We start from the raw sequence: 20,437 nt of genomic DNA, 5'->3' as shown, positions 1-20,437 counted from the left end.
AATTACATTGTTTACATTCCCTCAGTGGCTGTACGCTAGACACACCATGTGTAATATAGTATAATAAGAGAAGACTGTCAAAAAGTCAAACAGCTGAAAAAAATAAAAAAAAGAAAGCCTGGGCCTATTACTGGAAGTTCAACAAACATGCACACACGGTTAACTGCCTGCAACAAACTGAAAATGACTCTTTATGTGTTCTCAGCCCTCACCAAGCTCACCCATCCATAAAAATCCCATCTCAAGGAGAGCAGAGGTGAGGTCTCCCTCTCTCTCCTTGCCTCTCTCTTGCTCTCTTTCCCTTTCACTTGTTTCCTCTTGCCTACACATGCACACAAACAAAGCCCTTCTTTCTGTATCATAACTACTCCCACAATTACTCAGACGATTACTCAGATCAATGGTTTACCTGCCTGTTTGAGCTGCTCTACTCTGCTCGAGTGTCCTGGTGAGACGGGGGGGGGGGGGGGGGGGGGCAGAAAAAACCTCTGGGCTGAATGCATTAAACAGGGTGTCTGACATGGGTGCAGGATACTGTAATATCACGCAATAACATGAAGGAAAATAGCAAGACCGGCAAAACGTATTGTCAGTCACAGCTGTCACACATGAGGGGGCAACGCAAAAGTCTATCAACAATGTCCCTGTTACAGTCGGAGTCGCTGTTTCATAGATCTGCACAAGCAGTCCCCTGCCATTAAATCTCTCAAAACATTCGCTGTTAAAAAATACCAAGAAAATTCAGTGCAGCCGAGCTCATCCAGTGACAGATATCGAGTGTGGAGTCTAAAAAAAGGGGCTGAGGGTGATTTCAGATGCTCTATTTAGAAATGACAATACATGAGCACACTTAATTACCCAGTCTCTAGTCTAGATCAACAGAGTCTTCCAGCAGTGAAGAGACTGGTGTATTCATTAACAGTGAACGGGCTCCTTTCTGCTGAGAAACAATCTGCTTTACAGGGGACAGATTTTTCAATGGGTGAAGACAGAGGCTAAAAATTCAGACACATCCTCTGAGGAGGAATGAAGGGAAACTCACCCACAAATAACATCAAGACTTTGGCCTACATTTCTGACTGATTTGTTTTGGCCATGAAAATAGCACTTGTGCACAGACTTGTCAGCGCAGTGAAGCAGTTGCGCCCACAGAAGCTGGTTTTTACAAGTCATAAAAACCTCAGCTATGATGTTGTGCTGTCTTTGTTCTTTGCCCCTGGTCTACAGTTCTCGTGGCGCCCAAATGTAATGAGAGGGAAGCAGGGGCAGAGATTAATCCATTTGAAGGAAGAAAATATCACAGGATACAAATTTTTCAGCGCCGTGTAAATATTTTCGGCCAAACACAAATTGATTCTGCAACGTTTTCAAGTCATACTGCACAGTGCACACTTTGGTTGATTTTTTTCTCTTCACCCATCAAAAAAAAGGTTGAAGAGAAGCGGGGAGAGGCAAGTACAGGGCCATAATTGATGGCTCAAAGTGTAAGCTTTCTCTCCGAGGGTCCGCTCAGGTCCTGATCCCCTGGCCTTAACCTGAAACAATCACTCTTAGTTAACAACAGCACTTCAGCTATTGACAGCGTGATCCCGTAAAGCAGACACTTCAATCAACAGAGCAGCCTGAGGGGGTGTTGTGTTGGAGGAGAATAAAAGAAGGAGAGGGGGGGGTGGGCAGCATGGGTACGGATGAAATCAAGAAGTAAATAAATGAATCGATGAATGAATAATAGATTGGCCAGCTAGTGGCCTCTTGGAGCGGCAATGCAGTATTAATAACTGACTCTTACTGTTCATCTCTGTGTCATCACTGATACTCTTAGGTGGACCATGGCCAGCATAACACACTGCTGATCTGTACATTCGATCCGGATTACGAACTTTCTTCAGTCCTTCAGGAGGCAAAGAGAAAAGTAGAGAAAATCGAGCAAAAGAAGCATTCTGCCAGCCTGTGATTACTAAGCAAACTCCCCATGCAAGCAGTATCAACAGAGGCTAGACAGTATATTGAAATACATTTAAAAATACACAAGAGCTCTTGGACAATATATGATACTAATAATAATAATAACAACAACAATAATAATGATGATAATAAATCACAGTGAATTATTTTGCCTATTGTCTATTTAAAATGAGTGAGTTTCTCTATTTTTCTATTCTTAGGCCTACACGAAACAAGGACGATAATAAGGGTCAGTGAGGCTTTGATACGGGTCAATAATACTCCCTATTGCATCACTGGTAAAGCGGATTAATCAATACAATCAATCATGTGGCCGTGCAAAGCAGTCGGTAAAGGTCTATTACAGGCAGGCATTAGGAGTGATTCGTCCCAGGAACCACAGACCGAACTCGGGTCCCATCCATCCACACCTCACTGATTCAATTAAATGGTTGGAGGAGAAAAAAAAACGGGAAAAAAAAACGTAAAGCCTGATTCAACACAAAACTGCGAGAGCAAAGTGAGTCGTCCGACATCACGAGGAGGTTAAATTCATCCTTCTTTACAAAACAGCAGAGAAACATTTACACCACTGCTGTACAAGCACTTTTGTAAGTTAATGGCTGACTGCGTGCTTACTTGATGTTTTGCTGCCGCTTCACCCTGAACTTTGAGTGAAATGATAACATCATGAAACTTTTTAAACTGCACCCACTTGAAAATAAAAGAGAAATATGACTTGCAGCGCAGCTGAGAGTGTGAGGCCGGATTCACGTTTTTCGAAAAAGCAGCTTTTGTTGATTGTGTCTGTTGCTCAAACTGCTTTAGACGTATTTAGTGAATGTAACACACTGACAGTTTACAGATCCAACTTCAGAGTGTTAATGCATCACAATTTTAATGTTTGCAATGCTTTCTTTTAAGTCCCAACACCACGAAAAGCGTGTGCTTGCTTGTGTTTACAAAGGTGCTACTTCATTCCTCACATTTGGCTCTTGCACGGCAATGTTTGATCGAGTCTCCGCTCTGGTGGACTCAAGACGATTGGCTGTAGTTTTATCCAGAGCAGTCTCAGGCTAAGACATATCAAGCCTGTCTCTTCAGTGGCCTCCAGGCCTCGTAGTTAAAGTATTGGACCCTCTGTGCTGTTTATGAGTGTGAGGGAGAAAAAAAAGTACCCCCGAGGACCCTGACAATCAGTTAGGCTGTAGAGAACTACCCCAGGATGAAAACATTACACCGCTGAATGAGACTAGGCCCTGGCCCCCGGGTTGAATGCCAAGATGTAACCCTCAGTTGTTATGGGCCATCATAAGACCTGCCAAACAACTAAGAGATCCGCACTGCCTGCATACCACAAGGACAAAAGGTTAAGAAACACTGTTCAGCCCCCCCTGTGTTCTCCTGACATCCTGCACGCACGTCATGTAAAAACTATAACAGTGATGTACGTGGAAAAAGAGTGTTCTACATTAAGGAATGCACAAAAGTAAAAAAAACTAGATCCAGGAGAAAAGATTCAGCGTGAGGGATTCTACGTAAACGCTTTAAGGGCCAGGTTTGCATGAGGCAGCATTACATTTACATTAAGATATGACCCTCTCGCTTTCTCTCTATGCTCCTCTTCCTCCTCCTCCTCCTCCTTTTTCCACTGACCGGCCTCACAGGAACACTGAAAATAACTTAACCTGCTCAGCAATGGGACTTTCACTTCGGGGTTTTCAGTGAGCGCCGCCTGTGTTGGACGGGAATCAAGATTAACAACTGTAGACTATTTGTTAAGTTCGGCTATGTAGATGAATACATTAGGCCTATACACCACAGTGAAGTCATTACTATCATAAAACCAGATGTCTTCATTTTTTGTCACAGCCACAGACTGATCCCTCGTATACACTAAGTGTGTTTGAGCAGCTCAATACCACCCCCTGGTGGGACTGGGTTTAGTGGTTGGCACACTGACATCCAAACTGAAATCCCAGTGTTTTATCATCTCCCCTCATATGGACGCAGGTACTTTGTTTACACTCATTTGAGGCATTAAAGTAATTCTGCATCAAAAGGAATTTGTGTTTGAGGTTACTAACACTAAACTCCGACAGGAGTCTGTTCAAATTTGAAGCCTGCCACAAAACATTATGAACAGCTCGGAAACATCTGGCCCTAACGATTTATGGAGAAATCTCTTTTTTATTTTTTGTTGTCGTCTCTCTTTCTCATTTCATTCTGCAGCCAATTTTAAAGTCCGGGGTGTGAGTCTTTTGCTTGAGCCATAATATAAATCAATTTTAAAAGAGACAACAAGTTTAGAAGGAAGATGCCCCATCATTCTGCCACATAAAAGTTAAACATTTAAAAATGCAGCACTGCTGAAATATGCTTGGTGTTTTTAATCATCTGAGAATGTCATCCTTGTCGATCCAGCCCACATGGTTTAAACACAGTGGGAGAACAGTCCCTTTAGAGCTGCTGTGTTTCACCTTATCTCCATTTTTACTTCATATAGACGCTGTGTTCAATCATTCACCCAAATATTCCATGGGACTATATCTGAATGAGAACAGATCTCCTATGCATATGCTCCGCAGTAAAATATCCCACTAAAAAGGAAATGAGTGAGTCTAATGCATTTCATTTTGAGTTAGTGAGCCGTAAGAAATAAGATGAGGAGGGTTAGGAATTTAAAAAATCATTTTGTCCCTGTGAGTAAAGTAGTGGAATGGGCAGGTTGGTAAATAAAGAAATACTCTAACATCCTCCCCTGCTTCTTCTGCTGTGATGGCATTTTCATTTTCATTTCAAGTTGAGTAGATTCTCATTAGAAAAACAACTCCACGTTTTAAAAAGAAAAAAGAACAACACTTCACTTCTGCCTCCATATTACTGTCAAAAGACTCGAAGTGGACCAGGGACAAACTAAATCCAAACTACACTGCGATTTAACAGAACATGTTGGAATGATTGAAAAATAACAAACCGCAGAGAGGAGCCGCGCTGACACAGAAACTAACCCGAGCCAGCCTGCGTTCAACCCGGGTGATGAGGGAAGAAGTTGCCGCTGACATGTTGTCATTAACTTAGCCTTGTTGTTAACTACTTGGATTTTCTCTCGGTTTGACAACGACCCCGAGCGGAACCAACGCGGTACTTTTGCTGTCACCGGGCGGACTGTCCGGGCTGTTTGTCCCCGTGTTGGAGCGTTAACCGTGCGGGGGGCTACGGTGGGAATAGTAGCCGGGGCTAGAAAGCAAGCTAATATTAGCCGGCTAGGTGATGTCTCCACGTTTTAGCCGCCTGTTCGGAGCGGGATAGCGGAGCCGTTCTCCGCCGAAAAAAACCCTCCGCTCGCCGCCGAGCTCGTCTCGTCCCCGCGCCGGGTTGCGACCGCTCCGGAAAAAGCCCCACGACGGCGGTGATACTAGTGAATTAATCCCATTATATTCCTCTTACCTTCCGGCTTGTTTTCGGCAGCCATTTCCCCTTCACGCGCAACATCCTCCTCCTCCTCACGACCGTGGGTACCACGCGCGTGCACGGCGAGGACAGCACGAGGAGGGACCGGAGGAGCGGGCGGCGAGTCGGTCCGACCGAGGAGAACTTACCATTGGCTGAGAGCAGGTGAGTGACAGAGGGGCTGAGTAACACTGATCCCCCCCCACCCTCACCTTTACACCGTCTGTTCGACTCCTTCTGTTTTTATCACAGTGGATGTGAAGGAGCTCAGAGGCGCTGCAGCTCTGATGTGATGCTCAACATGGTGACGTGTTGTTCTAACCAAAAGAAACAACTTCATCATCACCAGGTGAGACTGGGGACCCATTCAGTAAAGGTTTGTCCATCCCTGAGAGACATTATGAGACAGAATATGAGACAGCCCTGGGTGCAGAAAGGTGAAAGTCCCCCATACCTCCTATGTAGGACCCATAGACTAACACCGTCTATCTCAACGTCAGCCTTTATCCTCAATGAAAACTAATTCATTAAAGGTTTGATCGTCCCTGAGTGACATGAGACAGAATATGAGACAACCCCGGGTGCATAGAGGTGAAAGCCCCCCCTAGGACCCTCCAGACTGGAGAAGACAGAAAACAGCCAAACACATCTCCCCTCATCTGAGCACCAGCTCCTCTATTTTCTATGTTTTTATTACAGTGAATATAAAGGAGCTCAGAGGCGCAGCAGATCTGATGTGATGCTCATGTTTAAACATGGTGACATGTTGTTATATTAAAAAGAAACAACTTCGTCATCACCCGGTGAGGCTGCAGCCTTGATCCTCAATTAAAACGAATTAATTAAATGTTTGTCCGTCCCTGAGTGACATGAAACAAATCATGAGACAGCCCTGGGTGCAGAAAGGGGAAACCCCCCCCTTTACCGTTCCCCTTCTTTGCAGGCCCCCCCCCCCCCCCCAGACTGGAAAAGACTAAAAACAACTCAGACACATGTCCCCTCACCTTGGCATCGAGCTCAGAGGCGCTGCAGGTCTGATGTGACGCTCATGTTTAAAGATGGTGACATGTTGTTTTATTAAAAAGAAACAACCTCATCATCACCAGAGGAGGCTGCAGCCTGTATCCTCAATTTAAACTAATCCATTTCTGAATATTCAATGTTTGTCCATTATAAGAAAGCCCATGGGTGCACACAGGTAAAAGGCCCCCCTGTTATACTTCACCTATGGGGGACCCCTAAACTAAAAAACAACACAAACACATGGTTTGCAGTCATTTCCTCTTCCTTTGTGGTTATTTTGTCTGTCTTTGAGGTCATTCTCGATATCTTTGTGGTCATTTTGTGTCTGTTTCTGCCTCTCTACAGTCATTTTCTGTCTCTTTGTGGTCATTATGTGTCTCTTTGTGGCCAATTTGAGTCTCCTTTGCATCACTTTGCTGTCATTTTGTGTCTCTGTGGGCATTTTGTCTTTCTTTGTGGTCAATTTGTGCCTTTTTGTGGTCATTCAGCATCACTTTGTGGTCATTTTTCATTTATTTCTGATTTTTTTTGTGTTTTAGTTTTAGGCTCTATGAGGTCACGCTGACTGAGGTGACCCCATGACCTCAAAGAGACACTAAATGACCACAAGATGACAGAAAATTAGCATGTTTGTGTTATTTTTAATAAATTATATAAGGATTGCAATACAAAATTTTACACAATCATCTATTATAACAACTTGATTTGATTATAAGTTTAAGTGCATTTAATCACTCCTGCTCCAGAGACTCCTGGGTGCAAATTGCTCATTGAAAAACAACCAACAAAACGTTTGAGGCATATCAAACTTTAGTAACAGTCTGCACACTCTGTCAATCAAGTGTCCAAACGTCAGATTACATTTAAAAAAAACTGTGGACTAGTTTGTTCCCTTGTAAACATGTCTGTCTGATTTCAGATATCAGCACCATACTGAAGGCTGCAGGGGTTTTTCCCGGAGATGTGGACAGTGGTGGTGGAGTCCATCCGAACAGTCCTGTCGAAGTGACGACCAGTTCTGTGGATGCAGTCGCTTTAATTCTGTCCATTGTGCCATCAAGTCTCAAACACCAACCATTACGGTGCAGTTATGTAGGCTTGACAATAGCGCGGCTGCGTTAAATGACTGCAGGCAATTTAATTACAGATCACTGTGGTTCATAGACTTTGCTTTTGGCACTTGTGTCAACTGCAGCACTTAAAGGACAGCCTTCACCCGGTGTTAACAGGCTGGTGGCCACCGGTGCAGAAACACAGTGTGCATAGTTGGAGGTGGTGGTGCTGAAAGGACAGCTCCTCTGCTGCTGGTGCGCCTGGTACAGTCTCCGGCTCGATGACATCACAGAGAAATTATGAACTAATGAAAGACCTGATGTAGGGAAGTGGTTTCCTCAGCCCATGGTCCTGAACAGCCCCTGTGTGGACAGGAAGCAGAGAATATCTCTTTGTTTGAATTGGTTTTATTTCACTGTCTTTATTTATTTGCTGCTTCTGCTTCGTTTTTAGATTCTAGAGTTCTTTTTCATCGCTGCTCACCGGGACCTCAGTTCTTAGTGTCGTGTTTTGAAATGACAATAAATCTTCTTGAATCTTGAATGAAGTAAATGAGCAATATGTATTTATTTACATATAAACTTCTGACAACACTAAGGTTCTTTTTAACCTTAAAACTGAAAATGAAATAACAGAAATATTTTTTTTTTTACAAGAAATATACACAAATTGAATTCAGCAAACATTTAATTCATTAAATAAACCTGTTGTATGGTTTTATTGTAAAAAAAAAATCACTTGAATATTATTTTTTATATTATTTACACATTATGAATATGTATGTACTATTTCTTATAACATCTTTAATAATTAAAATAATATTTAGATCAGTAAAACTTTTAAAGTTTTAAAAAGTCACGCGCACCATAAAGAACACAGTCCGGGTGTAGTAATTCAGCCTCGTCGCACGGGGGCAACAGAGCGCGCGGCCAGGTGTTTGGAGTGACGTAAATGACACGAAGAAGAAATGACCGGGTGTAAACATGGCGTCTTCCTTGGACGATGATGAGATCGGCAGTGATGATTATTATTCTTTGCTAAACGTCCGGAGAGAGGTACAGTGCGCAGCTGGGGTCCGAGCAGATGTGTGTGCGGGAACTTTGAGCTCGAACTCCGGGAGCTTCCTCCGGCTCCTGCGGAACGGCGGCTCGTATGATCTGGTTTAACGTTAGCTAGGTGGCTAGCTTGTGACCCTCGACATTGGTTTGTGTGCTGTGACTCCTCGGGTCGATACTTGGAGAGACACCCAACCTGTGGAGCAGGTCCGACCTCAATCCAGCTGTGATTAGCAGCTAATGCTAACTCACCGACTGTCACTTTCGGTTTCTGTCAGATCCCTCGTCGGTGCTGCTACTGTCCTCAAAAGATTTCACCTCGCAGGACAGATGATCCTGTAACCATGTGCTGACTGTGGCTCTGACGCGACAACTAACTCTCTTCATTATGTTGAGATCCACATGAGATTTTACTCAAATCAAGGACAAGAGCAAAGTTTAACGAACTAACGTTGTGCAAAGTAATATAAGACAAATACAAGTGTGAAACAAAGCTTAATTATACTTTCATTCAACAATACTGAGAAAGATTTAGTCCACCCCACTTAGTGCTACAGTGAAATAGTAAGAAAACAACATTTTCACCTTCTTCACACGGTTACACACTTGTTTTAATTCATTAATTTGTCGATTAATATGGATGTGCTTTTTCACACTTAAAATAACAACAGAAAATGCAGCTCACTTTTTCATAAATCCAGGAAAACGCAAATTAAAAATTTGTGGATACATACTCAAAATATGTTGCCCCAGTCAACATAGATATGATTAGGGCTTTTGCACGGTACTCTGTTTCACCCTAACCAATTTATAACCTATTAAATTAAAGCAACTGTTTAAATCTGCAACTCTCTATTTAGATTGTTCGTGACAAGTCCTCAAAACCCTGCAGGGTGTTAGAGCAGAGCTGGTGGATCTGTTTTTGAAGTGTTACGTGATCGGTAAATTAAGTTGGTAGTAGCTGAGTGCCTGAGTTCACATGTTGCAACATCACGCTGTGTTTTTATTTACTACCGTGTTTGTTTTTGAAGTTTTCCTGCGGGGTTTCTCTCACACCTTTTCAATATTTGGCTTCAGGCAACGCAGGATGAACTGAAGGCAGCATACAGGCGATTATGTATGCTCTATCATCCAGACAAACACCGGGACCCTGAGCTGAAGCGACAGGCAGAGCAGCTGTTCAACCTCGTACATGAAGCTTATGAAGGTGAGAAAAGTTTTGGAGACATCATGCAGATGCAGCAACACATGAAGCTTCTGTTATGATCTAAATGAAAGTATTCAGAGGCTTGAACTATATTATTTGTGAATATTAATGGTGGATTTTTTGGTTTCTAGTGCTCCGTGATCCACAGTCACGGGCTATCTATGATATCTATGGCAAGCGGGGACTCGATGTTGAAGGATGGGAGGTGAGTCAGTTACTGACTGTAGTGGCTAATAATTAATTAACAAGCTACCACATGCAATTAAAACCGTGGCTATTGTGATGATAGTCCACTATTTATTAGTTTTAAAATATCCAATAGAGATAAAACAGAGTCTGAGGACTCCATTTGTAAATGTAATTATCAACACTCAGCTCAAATAGCTTATGTTACAAATGTTAGGAATGAAAAAGAGGTGGCAGTAGTGATCTTATATAAAGCTATGTGTGTTGCCGAGCTGCAGTTAGTTGAAGGAAGTGCTCAAAGTAGCTGCTGATGACAAGGTAAGGGCGGGACAAGCTGGTGAGGCAAATGGCAAATCCTCCATAAATCAGATGGTTCCTCCAAAGACAACTCGCACCAAATCCTCAGAGCGACGAGGCCCCTGAAGTGGGACACGGGTACTGATACACCTGTGACACACACTCTCAGAGTTCTGTATTTCAAAACCTCAGACCTGCCTCATATTCAAGCCAAATGCAAAGTGTCATTTGACATACGCTAATATGCATATTTTTTAATTGTTTGAATTTTTAGTTACTAACTTTGAGAGGTGCAGACCACTGTGCACTTCAGTGAATGTCAATCAGAAAGACAACACGATGCAGAACTCCTCTCACATAAACCATGTGCTGGTCAAGTTTATTTATATTGTCCACCATGCATTTCAAGTTTGGCAGCTTTTTTTACAGTTTTGACAAATTAGTTCACTCGAGCACACACGTGATACTAAGTTTGCATTTAATGCTCACTGTGTTTTTAAAAATGCCTCTTAATGTGAAGCCTGTTTTCTTAACTCAACAATTCCCTGTCCCTACATGACATCGCTTCCTCAAACCTGCATGGAATAGTCAGTGTTTTACTTCATCTAAAGCCCTTAATGTTCAAGAGAACAAAATATTATACTTCATATATATATATATATATATATTTACACAGGGAGAACATACTGGAGCATGAAATACCTGTGAAATTACTCTTACTTTTTATCTGCAAGTTCTGAAGCAGCCAATCCTCCTTTTCACTTTGCATTCAAATCATATCTTCTTGCTCCAGGTGGTGGAAAGGAAAAGAACCCCTGCAGAGATCCGAGAAGAGTATGAGCGTCTTCAGATAGAGAGAGAAGAGAGAAGGCTTCAGCAAAGGACCAACCCAAAGGTATGTTCAGGGAAGATAACAAGTCTCACACTGAATTGAACAGAGAAAAAAGTCATTTAGAATCTTGATCATAGTATAGTATAGCATTGTTAATTAACTTGATATTCATTCTTGCACTAATTATTCACAGGGAACGATTAGTGTGGGCATCGATGCCACGGACCTTTTTGACAGATATGAGGAGGACTATGAGGATATGGTTGTTGGGGGAGTCCCCCATTTGGAAATCAACAAGATGCACATATCACAATCCATCGAGGTGATGAGAGATTCCTCACAAGTTTTGAAGTGATGCTAACTACATGTATTTTATGTTAAAGCTTAAAGTTGATATGTTTGAGTTAGTTCTCTCTCAAAGGACTTAAAAAAGTTTTATGTGTCCTCCGGGCAGGCTCCTCTCACTACAAAAGATACGGCCATTTTGTCTGGCTCCCTGTCAACCCACAATGGAAATGGAGGTGGCAACATTAACTTGGCCTTGAGAAGAGTCACCTCAGCTAAGGGCTGGGGGGAGGTATGCTGCATTTCCCTTGTGCACAACACAGACTCGATTTGTAATTTCATACGATGGCAAACAGGCACAGATTTTGTGGCACCCTCTTTGTTTCCTCCTCTGTTTGTGACAACACATCTGTCTGACATTTTAACCGTTGTGTGGCGCAGGTAGAGTTAGGTGCTGGAGACACCCACGGACCTCTCCTAGGGATGAAGATATTCCGAAACTTGACGCCTCGATGGTAAGATTTTAAAATGCCAGACAAATAGTTTTTTCAAACCACATCTAGAATAATAATATTGTTTCCCTCTTTTCTCTTAGCTTTGTCACCGCTCAGTGTGGCCTGCAGTTTTCATCTCGAGGTGTGCGTCCCGGTATTACCACGGTTCTGGCCCGTCACCTAGATAAGAACACTATGGGCTACCTGCAGTGGCGATGGGGGATCCAGTCCTCTATGAACACCAGCGTCGTCAGGGACACCAAGAGCAGCCATTTCACCTTCGCAATGCAGGTTAGCATGCAGCAGTTTTATTTAACATTAGTTTTGGCCAAGACGCCATTAAATCCACACACGCTTGTCAGGGCTGCGTCTGAACATTTACTTATTTTCTCTGCAGCTTGGCATTCCTCACACTTATATGATGATGAGCTACCAGTACAAGTTCCAAGATGAAGATCAGACGAAGATTAAGGGCTCCGTAAAGTATGCTGTCATTGTTTATTCTGAAATATCAAGGCCACAATGTAGATCACAATGATGCATCATTTTTTGTGAATCTGTTGTACGTCATAGTGAGTTGTGAGTTTCAGTGAGAAAACTGAATCAGAGTCAATTCCACTTTTGAGTGCAGATAAAGAGGCAGCGACCACGTCTTTGTGTTACAGATCAGGTTTCTTCGGGACTGTGGTAGAGTACGGTGTTGAGAGGAAGATCAGTCGACACAGCGTCCTGGGGGCCACCGTCAGCGTGGGAGTGCCTCAGGGTGTCTCCCTCAAGATCAAGTAAGTGTGGCTCTTTGCTCCCATTTCTGTTTGGTGTCGATTCCAGAGGGTTTTTTCTCTCACATCGCTGATGCCATGGCGCCCATGAGAATTACGACACAAGATAATTATCCATTCAAATACTTTTTCGTCAACTTGAGTGTGATCTTGAATGATGATGTCATATTTTCAGCCTAAAATCCCCAACATTACACAGAGTGAGCAGCCAGTTAGATTATAGATAATGAAACCAGCTCTCCACCCGCAGACTAAACAGAGCCAGCCAGACGTACTTCTTCCCGATTCACCTGACTGACCAGCTCCTGCCAAGTGCAGTATTTTACGCCACAGTTGGACCATTGGTTTTCTACCTCGCCATCCAGCAGCTTGTTATTCGGCCTTACGTGCGGGCCCAGAAGGAACAGTAAGAAACCTCCACTTTAAGTTGGTTGATTCATGCAAGAAATGTTATTGGAAGTAGCACCGCATGTATTATTATGGCTGGATTTTATGAGGTCATTTTTATTTCTCCATTTATCTTTGAACTCAACAGAGACTTGGAGAAGCACCGGGAGAGCTCGGCCTCTAATATCGCCAGGAAAAAACAGGAGGCAGAGGCAGCAGTGAGTGTTTTACAGGCTGAAATGCAGCTCTCCTAGTGTTAGATAAGAGAGATGCAGGTATTTTGACTTTCAAGATTTATGATAAATCCCAGAACATTCAGATGCAGGGGTTGAGATGGGATTAGATGTTGAATTTCATTAGTATAATCTATATGATCCATATGAAATCTCATTGTTTTTGTCTTCCTCTCTGTCCCCTTTTCATCTCTAAAGGTGTTGCTCATGCAGGAGTCTGTGCGCAGGATCATTGAAGCTGAGGAGTCCAGAATGGGTAAGATCCGTCATATTTAAAGAAAGAGCTCATCCTGGGAGAAATGTTTTTAACACAGCAGGTTAGGAAACAGTTTGATTCTCTGATACCTCTTTTACAACAAGATGAGCAGGTATATGCAGGTTCTTTTAAACACAGGTAATAAGGTAATTGGCAATTGACTAATTTCCCATTGCAAATAGAGGAGGTTGCCTTTTTATTTTTATTTCCTCGGTGAGTCATGTTTGATGTCTAGAAGGCAAGGGCTGGAAAAAAACAAATCTAGTCCACCCTAACGACTATTTAATTTTCTGTGACCTGAAACATCAAAAACACAATTTAAGTGAAATTCCTGGGTAGTTTACTGAACATTAAAGAACCTGTATGACAAGCAAAGGTGAGATGAGTGTGTGTTCCTTTCCACTGCATTGTCTTTTCAATGCCATAGGAGACATGCTTTGTGGACACTGATGATATTCAGGCAGATTTTTGTGGAGATATGGTTGGATTTTTAATCAGGATTAAAACAGTTGATAGACTAATAGATCTCAGTGGATTTTTTTTAATGACCCTCCAGTTTCCTTTTTTCGACTGGTGGTTATTGGGGCGTTTTAGTTGCCTTTCAGCAGACAGTATAATTTTCACCTAGGGGAGTTTGGCAAGAGATAATTCGGCGTATGACACCTGTCACAGTAGAGGTTGCTTTGATTTTAGTGTCATCAGAGGTCCCCTACACTTAACACTTTTAAAGTAAAAATGAATGTGTGTGTGTACTTGTGCTTCTATAATTGTGAGGACCATTTTGAGCATAAAGAGTGAGGACACTTTTGGAAAGGCTTGTTTGAGGGTTAAGACGGTTAGGATTAAGTTGAGTTTATGGTTAGGCGTTTAGTTTTGATGGTTCAGGTTAGGGGCTTGGGAATTCATTCTGCCCATTAGTGTCCACACTAAGATAGAAGTACAAGAATTTTTTCCTCTTCAATGTGCTAATAATAAATGGTTATGTTATCGTTAACACAGCCCGCAATTAAAATTAATTGTTCTAACTTTTTGTTTTGTGTAAAAGTTTTAACTACCAAGTCTCAAATAGCACTGGTCCCATTATAAACTGTGGCTACACTTGATCAAAACTGTTCTCTGGTGAATGTGGGGACTTGTTTAACTTTTGATATCAGTTCATCCAAAAACCCCGGGTCCGTTTTATCTGTCACTGAATAATCTGCATTTTGAATCCAAGTAAAATAAAAATGTTACTACATGAAATTTCCAGTTGATTAAAACTATCCTCTATGCTTCCTCCTCAATCAGGTCTCATCATCCTCAACGCCTGGTACGGCAAGTTTGTTACAGATAACAGTCGAAGACATGAGAGAGCAAAGGTCATTGACGTGACCGTGCCCCTGCAGTGTCTGGTGAAAGACTCAAAACTCATCCTCACTGAGGCCTCAAAGGTGAGAACATTGATCCAGGCAACATTTCCAAAGCCGAAGCAGATTTGTCGGCATGATGTGTAACAAATTTATGTCCCCGACTTGCTGTGCGATGATTCAGTGATGTGATGTTTTTTTTTTTCCAGTCTGGACTCCCCGGCTTCTACGACCCCTGTGTGGGGGAGGAGAAGAGCCTAAAGGTGCTGTATCAGTTCCGTGGAGTCATGCATCAAGTCCTGTCAGGAGACACGGAGCCACTCAGGATACCAAAGCAATGTGAGTCCCTTTATCTACAGCACAGTGTGGGGATGTGTTTGTGTTTTTGCTCCTATTGCTGTGATATTTAGTGTTTTCAGGGCAGGTTAATGATTTTGTAGATCGTATGTTATTTTGAACTTTCTCCCCGGCCCCTGTTTTAGATGTTTCTGGCAGCAGAGGGATTTAACTTCAGCTCTGAGTCTTTGTAGATGTATTTGATGCAACATATCCCAGAACATTTTATCTCTACTACTCCTAAAATCCACTGAGCTTTACTTCATGTGCCTGCCACCTTCATGTGCCTGCCACCAGCATAATATTTTTCCTCTTTTTGTTGTCTCCCCTCTGCACAGCTCACAGGATTGACGCCGACACATAGGAGGAGCTCCTCCGCTGACCAAAAAGACTCAACTCTCGGCTGTCGATCAGGAAGATGGATAAACGTGTTTTAGATGCGACATGGATTTAAGTCGTCGTTACTCAGACCTTTTTTGTCTTTATATTCATTTAAAATATGCAGAGCATCACAGACTGGGCTGATCATAGGTCTGTATCCATGGACAGGGTTGTGGCCTGCTTGAAATTCTAATGTGACTCCAAAATCAATGGCTACCATCCTACTTCTCAGGGCTCAGAGCCTCCCTGGTATCCATTTATTTTTGGAATGGCTTGTAATTTATGATCGAGTTCTATGTACTGTATTGTACATAAACTGCAGTGCCTATGTGATTGAAGACATGAATGCACCTCTGTGTATTTGCCATATTATTAAAAAGAAGTCTCTCTGATGTTGTTTAACATTTTGGTATGATTCTCTTTGTAATGTGTGTGAGAGGAAATATCTTTGATCATTTGTTTTGGTTGAATTCAAGTATTTTTCTTCTGAAAGGGGAACAACTGGACAATAATATAAATGTGCTGGACAAAGGGAAAATATAGAAACATGCATTTTACATGACAACACCTGTTTATTTTTTTCATATTTCGGGGTGAGATGTTCATGAATCTTCTCTTTCTTCACTTGATAAGTTAAGTTGATTAACTGGAGATTAAAGATTGCTTTACTTTCAGTGAAAAATGAAAAACTTTTTTTTTTAAATCATTAGTGGATGATGTAAAAAAAGACAAAAACAACATCCTGAAAATACATCATGTGAAGACACTGAGGAATCCTTCATCAGGCTAATCTGCTTTTATCAGGTTTATTATCCTCTGTGCTTCTTTGTTAATTCATCTGATTTATTATTTACAGGTGAATCAATTTCAGCTTTTGTCTAATCATTAGTCAAGTCCGATTTAACAGAGTCCAGGACCTCCTTTTGATTTGAGTTACACTGTTAAAGAAAGGTGTAGACCTCCATTATTGCACAAGTCCTGCGCCTCAACGACCAGTTTCTTAACGTCCTGGACTGATGCAACAATAATAATAATAACTGTATTTGTATAGCACTTATCTAAACAAAGTTACAAAGTGCTCCACAAGAAAAATAATAAAATCAATGGCTAGAAGAAGAATAAATTATAATAAAAAGGTATTTAATTCAGTTACATGTTTTGAGTTTAACCATCACATTTGAGCTTTGTACGACTGGTTGTTGTTATGAAAATAATAACTTCAATTGTACGTTGGTGTCATCAAGTGTTTCAGCCTTTTAATCACAATAACGTTAAAGAAGCTAAAGGTAAATCTGACTGGCTACTGGCTTGTATGGCAGTGCTATGGAAGCCATGCGGCCCGCTCAGAATATCAGACGTCATTACCTCTGTGCCTTTTTTATTTTATATATATTATATATTTATTTATTTATTTGTTTTTAACAATGGCTAGCCCATGGTCGGCTTATTTTGATGAAAGCTGATGCAGCTGGATGGTCAGTTGCGAGTTGGCGCTCCAGTTTCTTTAGCCCAAAGTTGACGCATCCTGGGGATGAAGCTGCTACAGAAAGGTGGACGACCATCCCATCCTTCTGTGGTTCATTTTCCAGTTCTCCATTCTCCCACCAAAGTGACACAAAGGTTTTGTGGGGTGGTAAACAGCGTGATGAGGGAGGTACCAAATGATCTCAGACTTATCCATTGGAACAAAGCTATGGGCGTAGGCTTGCTTTACTTGGATGTGCTTATCAGAATTAAGTCCAGATCCAGGTACTGAAGCAAGTCCTCTAGAATGAATGTTGAATCACTGTGTGTCAAGTAATGCATAGGTGAGAACTTCTCTTTGCGGCTCTTGTACTGACGACACCAGGACCGGGACTATGCTTGCGGTGGCAAGGGCACGTTGGGTTGATAGGACGTGACCTTGAGAACCTCTTCACTCGAGCCATTATCTGCTTGGGCAGAGGCGTTTTTTGTCACTTCCCCTGGACCTTTCATCCACTCCTCATGCAAGCAAGTGGGATGTCTACGGCCACAGGTACTACAAGTATGTCGCCATTTACAATCTATGGTGATGTGTCCCTTTCCCAAGCAACCAAAGCAGTTTTCAAGCCTCTTTGTTATCCATGGCTTTTGTAGCAAAAGAGGGGCACCTGGCAATGCCATGCATTTCATTCTTGCAGACAAGACATGGGGGTCTTCCTCTATGGTCAGACGTTTGAAGTGCATCTCAAGTGGCGTTCTCTAATTGGGCAGTTGCATTGAGGGATCTGGCTCCTTTGGATGCCCTTTCATCTGTAGGTTTAAAGTTCATGGGGAGGTGATCGGGTTTTAAGATATCTGGGCATCTTTGTTCAAGAACATTGTGAAACTTTTGAAATTGGGGTAACCCCCAGGTTATCGTCAATGATTCGGCCCCACTTTCATACGAACCATTCAGGTCATTTTTGAAGTAGCTTGTGTTTTTTTTTTTTCCACAATCATTCAAGATGGCCCATCCATTAACATGTGGGATTGCTTCTACACAACCTTGGAGAAAGTCTGCAAATTCTCTCAGGGCTGAAGGATCAGTTGAAGAATGGTTTCCCATATCTCTCTTGTAGGACTTTCAAGGCGCCTGTAAATGCGTCCTCTGAGTTCCTGTAGAAGTATACATTCTCAAACTTCCATTCATTTTCCAGTATTCTAAGCTTGGATTGGAGTTTGGACGCATTTCATCGTTTCTTGCTTGCAGTCTCTTCGTGCATCTCTAGTACTATTCTTTGCCGCGAGCTTGGTCTGTCTTGATGTGTGTCTACGGATTGTAATGGAAAACATATGAACTTTGCTTGAACTCTTTCCTTTGTCTGATCAATGCTCGTGTGCTGTGTTCAACAATAACTCATACAGAGACACAATTGTGCTCGCATAAGAGGAACTGTCTGGTGTACGTGCAGGCGGACGATTCGAAACTAGACAGACACCTTTTACTTTTTTACCCTTAATTATCAAATGCCCTGACTGTTGCGATGCACTTGGCAGATGTAACCTCAGAGTTCATGTCCTTTCTTGATGATGATCCTCTCGTTGATCCGGATCTTGGCAGTAGCAAACTTCTTCTTTCATACAGAAGTAAGAGCAGAAGGCATCCTGTGTTAACCAGACTAAAGTTCAGTTTTCATGCTATTATTCAGAAACAGTTGTCTCTTATGTTTCCTGTTTACCTGACTGTACATAAACCTTCTTCTTTCCCTATTCGGGGTAGTTCCACTTTGAGCATTCATGCTGACTGTGCAACCCTCCGCAGAGCTTTCAATTAAATGACCTAAAGACAACTCCGGTCTGAGAAACTCTTTATTTCACGTCTCGAGATAAATTTCCACCACAGGATCTACTTGTTGCTGCTGCATTGAGGGACATTTTGTTTTACCTGCCTTGCTAATTTGACAGTCAATTTTTTATCTTTGGGTGTGATATGCGGGTAGTTGCTTTAATTTGGTTACTGATACTACTCTAGCCAGACATTTACAAAACAGTTGAACACTCAAAAGGTTTTAGTACAAACGGGTGCAAGATAAATGTCATGAGTGGAAAAAAGAGGCTCAACAGGCAAATTGAAAAAGGATGTACTATAAGTGTGCTTAGCAAGGTATACAAGGCAGTCAAACAGTTGAACTGTGTCACCATTTAAACTCAGCAATAAAAGGCACAACAATATAGAATGTTAATGGCAACACAACACAATTTTTACCAAATCATTGGACATTATAATCCTCAACTTCTCCTAAAATTCCCATTTGGTGATCAGTTTGGACTTTAGGGCGGCAGGAGAGTCCCCAGCATTTTAGTATTTAAATGTGAAACCCTTTTTATTGTCTTTTATTCAAGTCTCTCACTGCATCTGTAAGGTGTGCACCTTTAATGTGTTTTCCAGTCTTGCCTGACAGTCGATTGTAGGTCGGCTCTTCGATGAGAATGACAACGTGGGCCAGGAAGAAGTTTCAAATGTAGCTTTGAGTTTCACAGTGGCTGGCGAAGCAAGACGCAGAGAGGCCCAGACTGATGCTTCACGGCTCTTCAATCACACAATTCAACCTATTGAAACTAGGAGGAAATAAACAAAATGTAAATTCATGTTCAATAAAAACAGGAAGTACAAGATAATCACTTAATAAATACCAATACAACTAAAAGTATCTGAACATCAAGGCAAATAACCCCAATCCCTATAGCACAGATATTAAAGACAAGAATAAACATGAGAACAAAACAACATGAGAAGTTTGACAGGTTCATCAAAAGTAATGAAGCTGAAGCTCGTTCATGTGAACATGACTCACACGCTGCGCGTCATCAATGTAAACAAAGAACAGCTGACCACCGTGAATGAGCAACTCCCACCCTAACCCTGGATCAAAGGGAATCGAACCGTCTCGTACCACATTCCGCTCACTGGGGGCTGTTCAATCGAAGGTTGATGCTTCTTCTTCTTCTTCTTCTTCTTCTTCTTCTTCTTCTTCTTCTTCTTCTCAGGTTCGTCTCTGTGCTCCGCTGCTGCAGTCATCAAGGCCCAGATGTGCAGCAGGTGTTTCATCAAGCTCAGACAGGAAGTCTCGAATTGTCCCGGAGCAAGTGATTTCTCACGCAGGCAATTAAGAGAAGTGAGTCTCCAAATTAAAAGAACAAATGACTCATTCAAACAACTAAATACATATTAGGAGAGTATGAGTAACAAAATAAACCCGACACAAATAATTCATCATCGCAAACAAACTGCATCAACCAACAAGTTAGTTTAGTCAGTTACCATTTTATAAAGTTATATTATATTGCATTATATTGGATATTATCTATATAGTATAAATTCTATTAAATTACATTGCATTATGTTATGTTGCATTTCATATTTTATGTATTATTACTATAATCAAT

General features: G+C 41.8%; 2 protein-coding genes and 1 long non-coding RNA gene across 10 annotated transcripts in view; 1 reads left to right on the top strand and 2 right to left on the bottom strand.

The window, feature by feature from the left end:
• Window positions 1-5,557, bottom strand: part of camta1a (calmodulin binding transcription activator 1a) — a 275,197-nt gene extending 269,640 nt beyond the window's left edge. For 7 of the 8 annotated variants that reach the window (XM_069526124.1, XM_069526125.1, XM_069526126.1 and 4 more), the window contains exons 1-2: window positions 5,395-5,557; window positions 1,790-1,891 (exon numbers count right to left, since the gene is read on the bottom strand). In XM_069526124.1, the coding sequence (XP_069382225.1) occupies window positions 1,790-1,891; window positions 5,395-5,419 (127 nt within the window). In that variant the 5' untranslated portion in view covers window positions 5,420-5,557. The remainder of the gene's footprint in view (window positions 1-1,789; window positions 1,892-5,394) is intronic. The other variant, XM_069526129.1, reaches the window with a different exon arrangement.
• A 2,123-nt stretch (window positions 5,558-7,680) lies between these two features.
• Window positions 7,681-20,014, bottom strand: LOC109643139 (uncharacterized). Its single transcript, XR_002203718.2, has 4 exons — window positions 19,945-20,014; window positions 19,422-19,609; window positions 10,939-11,033; window positions 7,681-7,835 (listed from the first exon to the last, which is right to left on the bottom strand). It is a non-coding gene; the product is annotated as an uncharacterized lncRNA (long non-coding RNA).
• dnajc11a (DnaJ (Hsp40) homolog, subfamily C, member 11a) lies at window positions 8,369-15,949 on the top strand. The gene is made up of 16 exons (XM_020108160.2): window positions 8,369-8,528; window positions 9,606-9,735; window positions 9,867-9,940; window positions 11,012-11,113; window positions 11,244-11,372; window positions 11,505-11,627; window positions 11,777-11,850; window positions 11,931-12,120; window positions 12,227-12,312; window positions 12,495-12,611; window positions 12,859-13,014; window positions 13,144-13,213; window positions 13,427-13,484; window positions 14,772-14,914; window positions 15,040-15,169; window positions 15,505-15,949. Exons 1-16 carry the CDS (start codon window positions 8,457-8,459, stop codon window positions 15,528-15,530), a joined length of 1,680 nt encoding a protein of 559 aa, XP_019963719.2. The 5' UTR covers window positions 8,369-8,456; the 3' UTR covers window positions 15,531-15,949.
• Window positions 20,015-20,437: the final 423 nt, after the last annotated feature.

Source organism: Paralichthys olivaceus, chromosome 6, assembly GCF_024713975.1.
Source record: "Paralichthys olivaceus isolate ysfri-2021 chromosome 6, ASM2471397v2, whole genome shotgun sequence".
Lineage (NCBI taxonomy): Eukaryota > Metazoa > Chordata > Actinopteri > Pleuronectiformes > Paralichthyidae > Paralichthys > Paralichthys olivaceus.
Note: the sequence above shows the minus strand (reverse complement) of the source record. Positions and strands in the feature narration are given on the sequence as shown.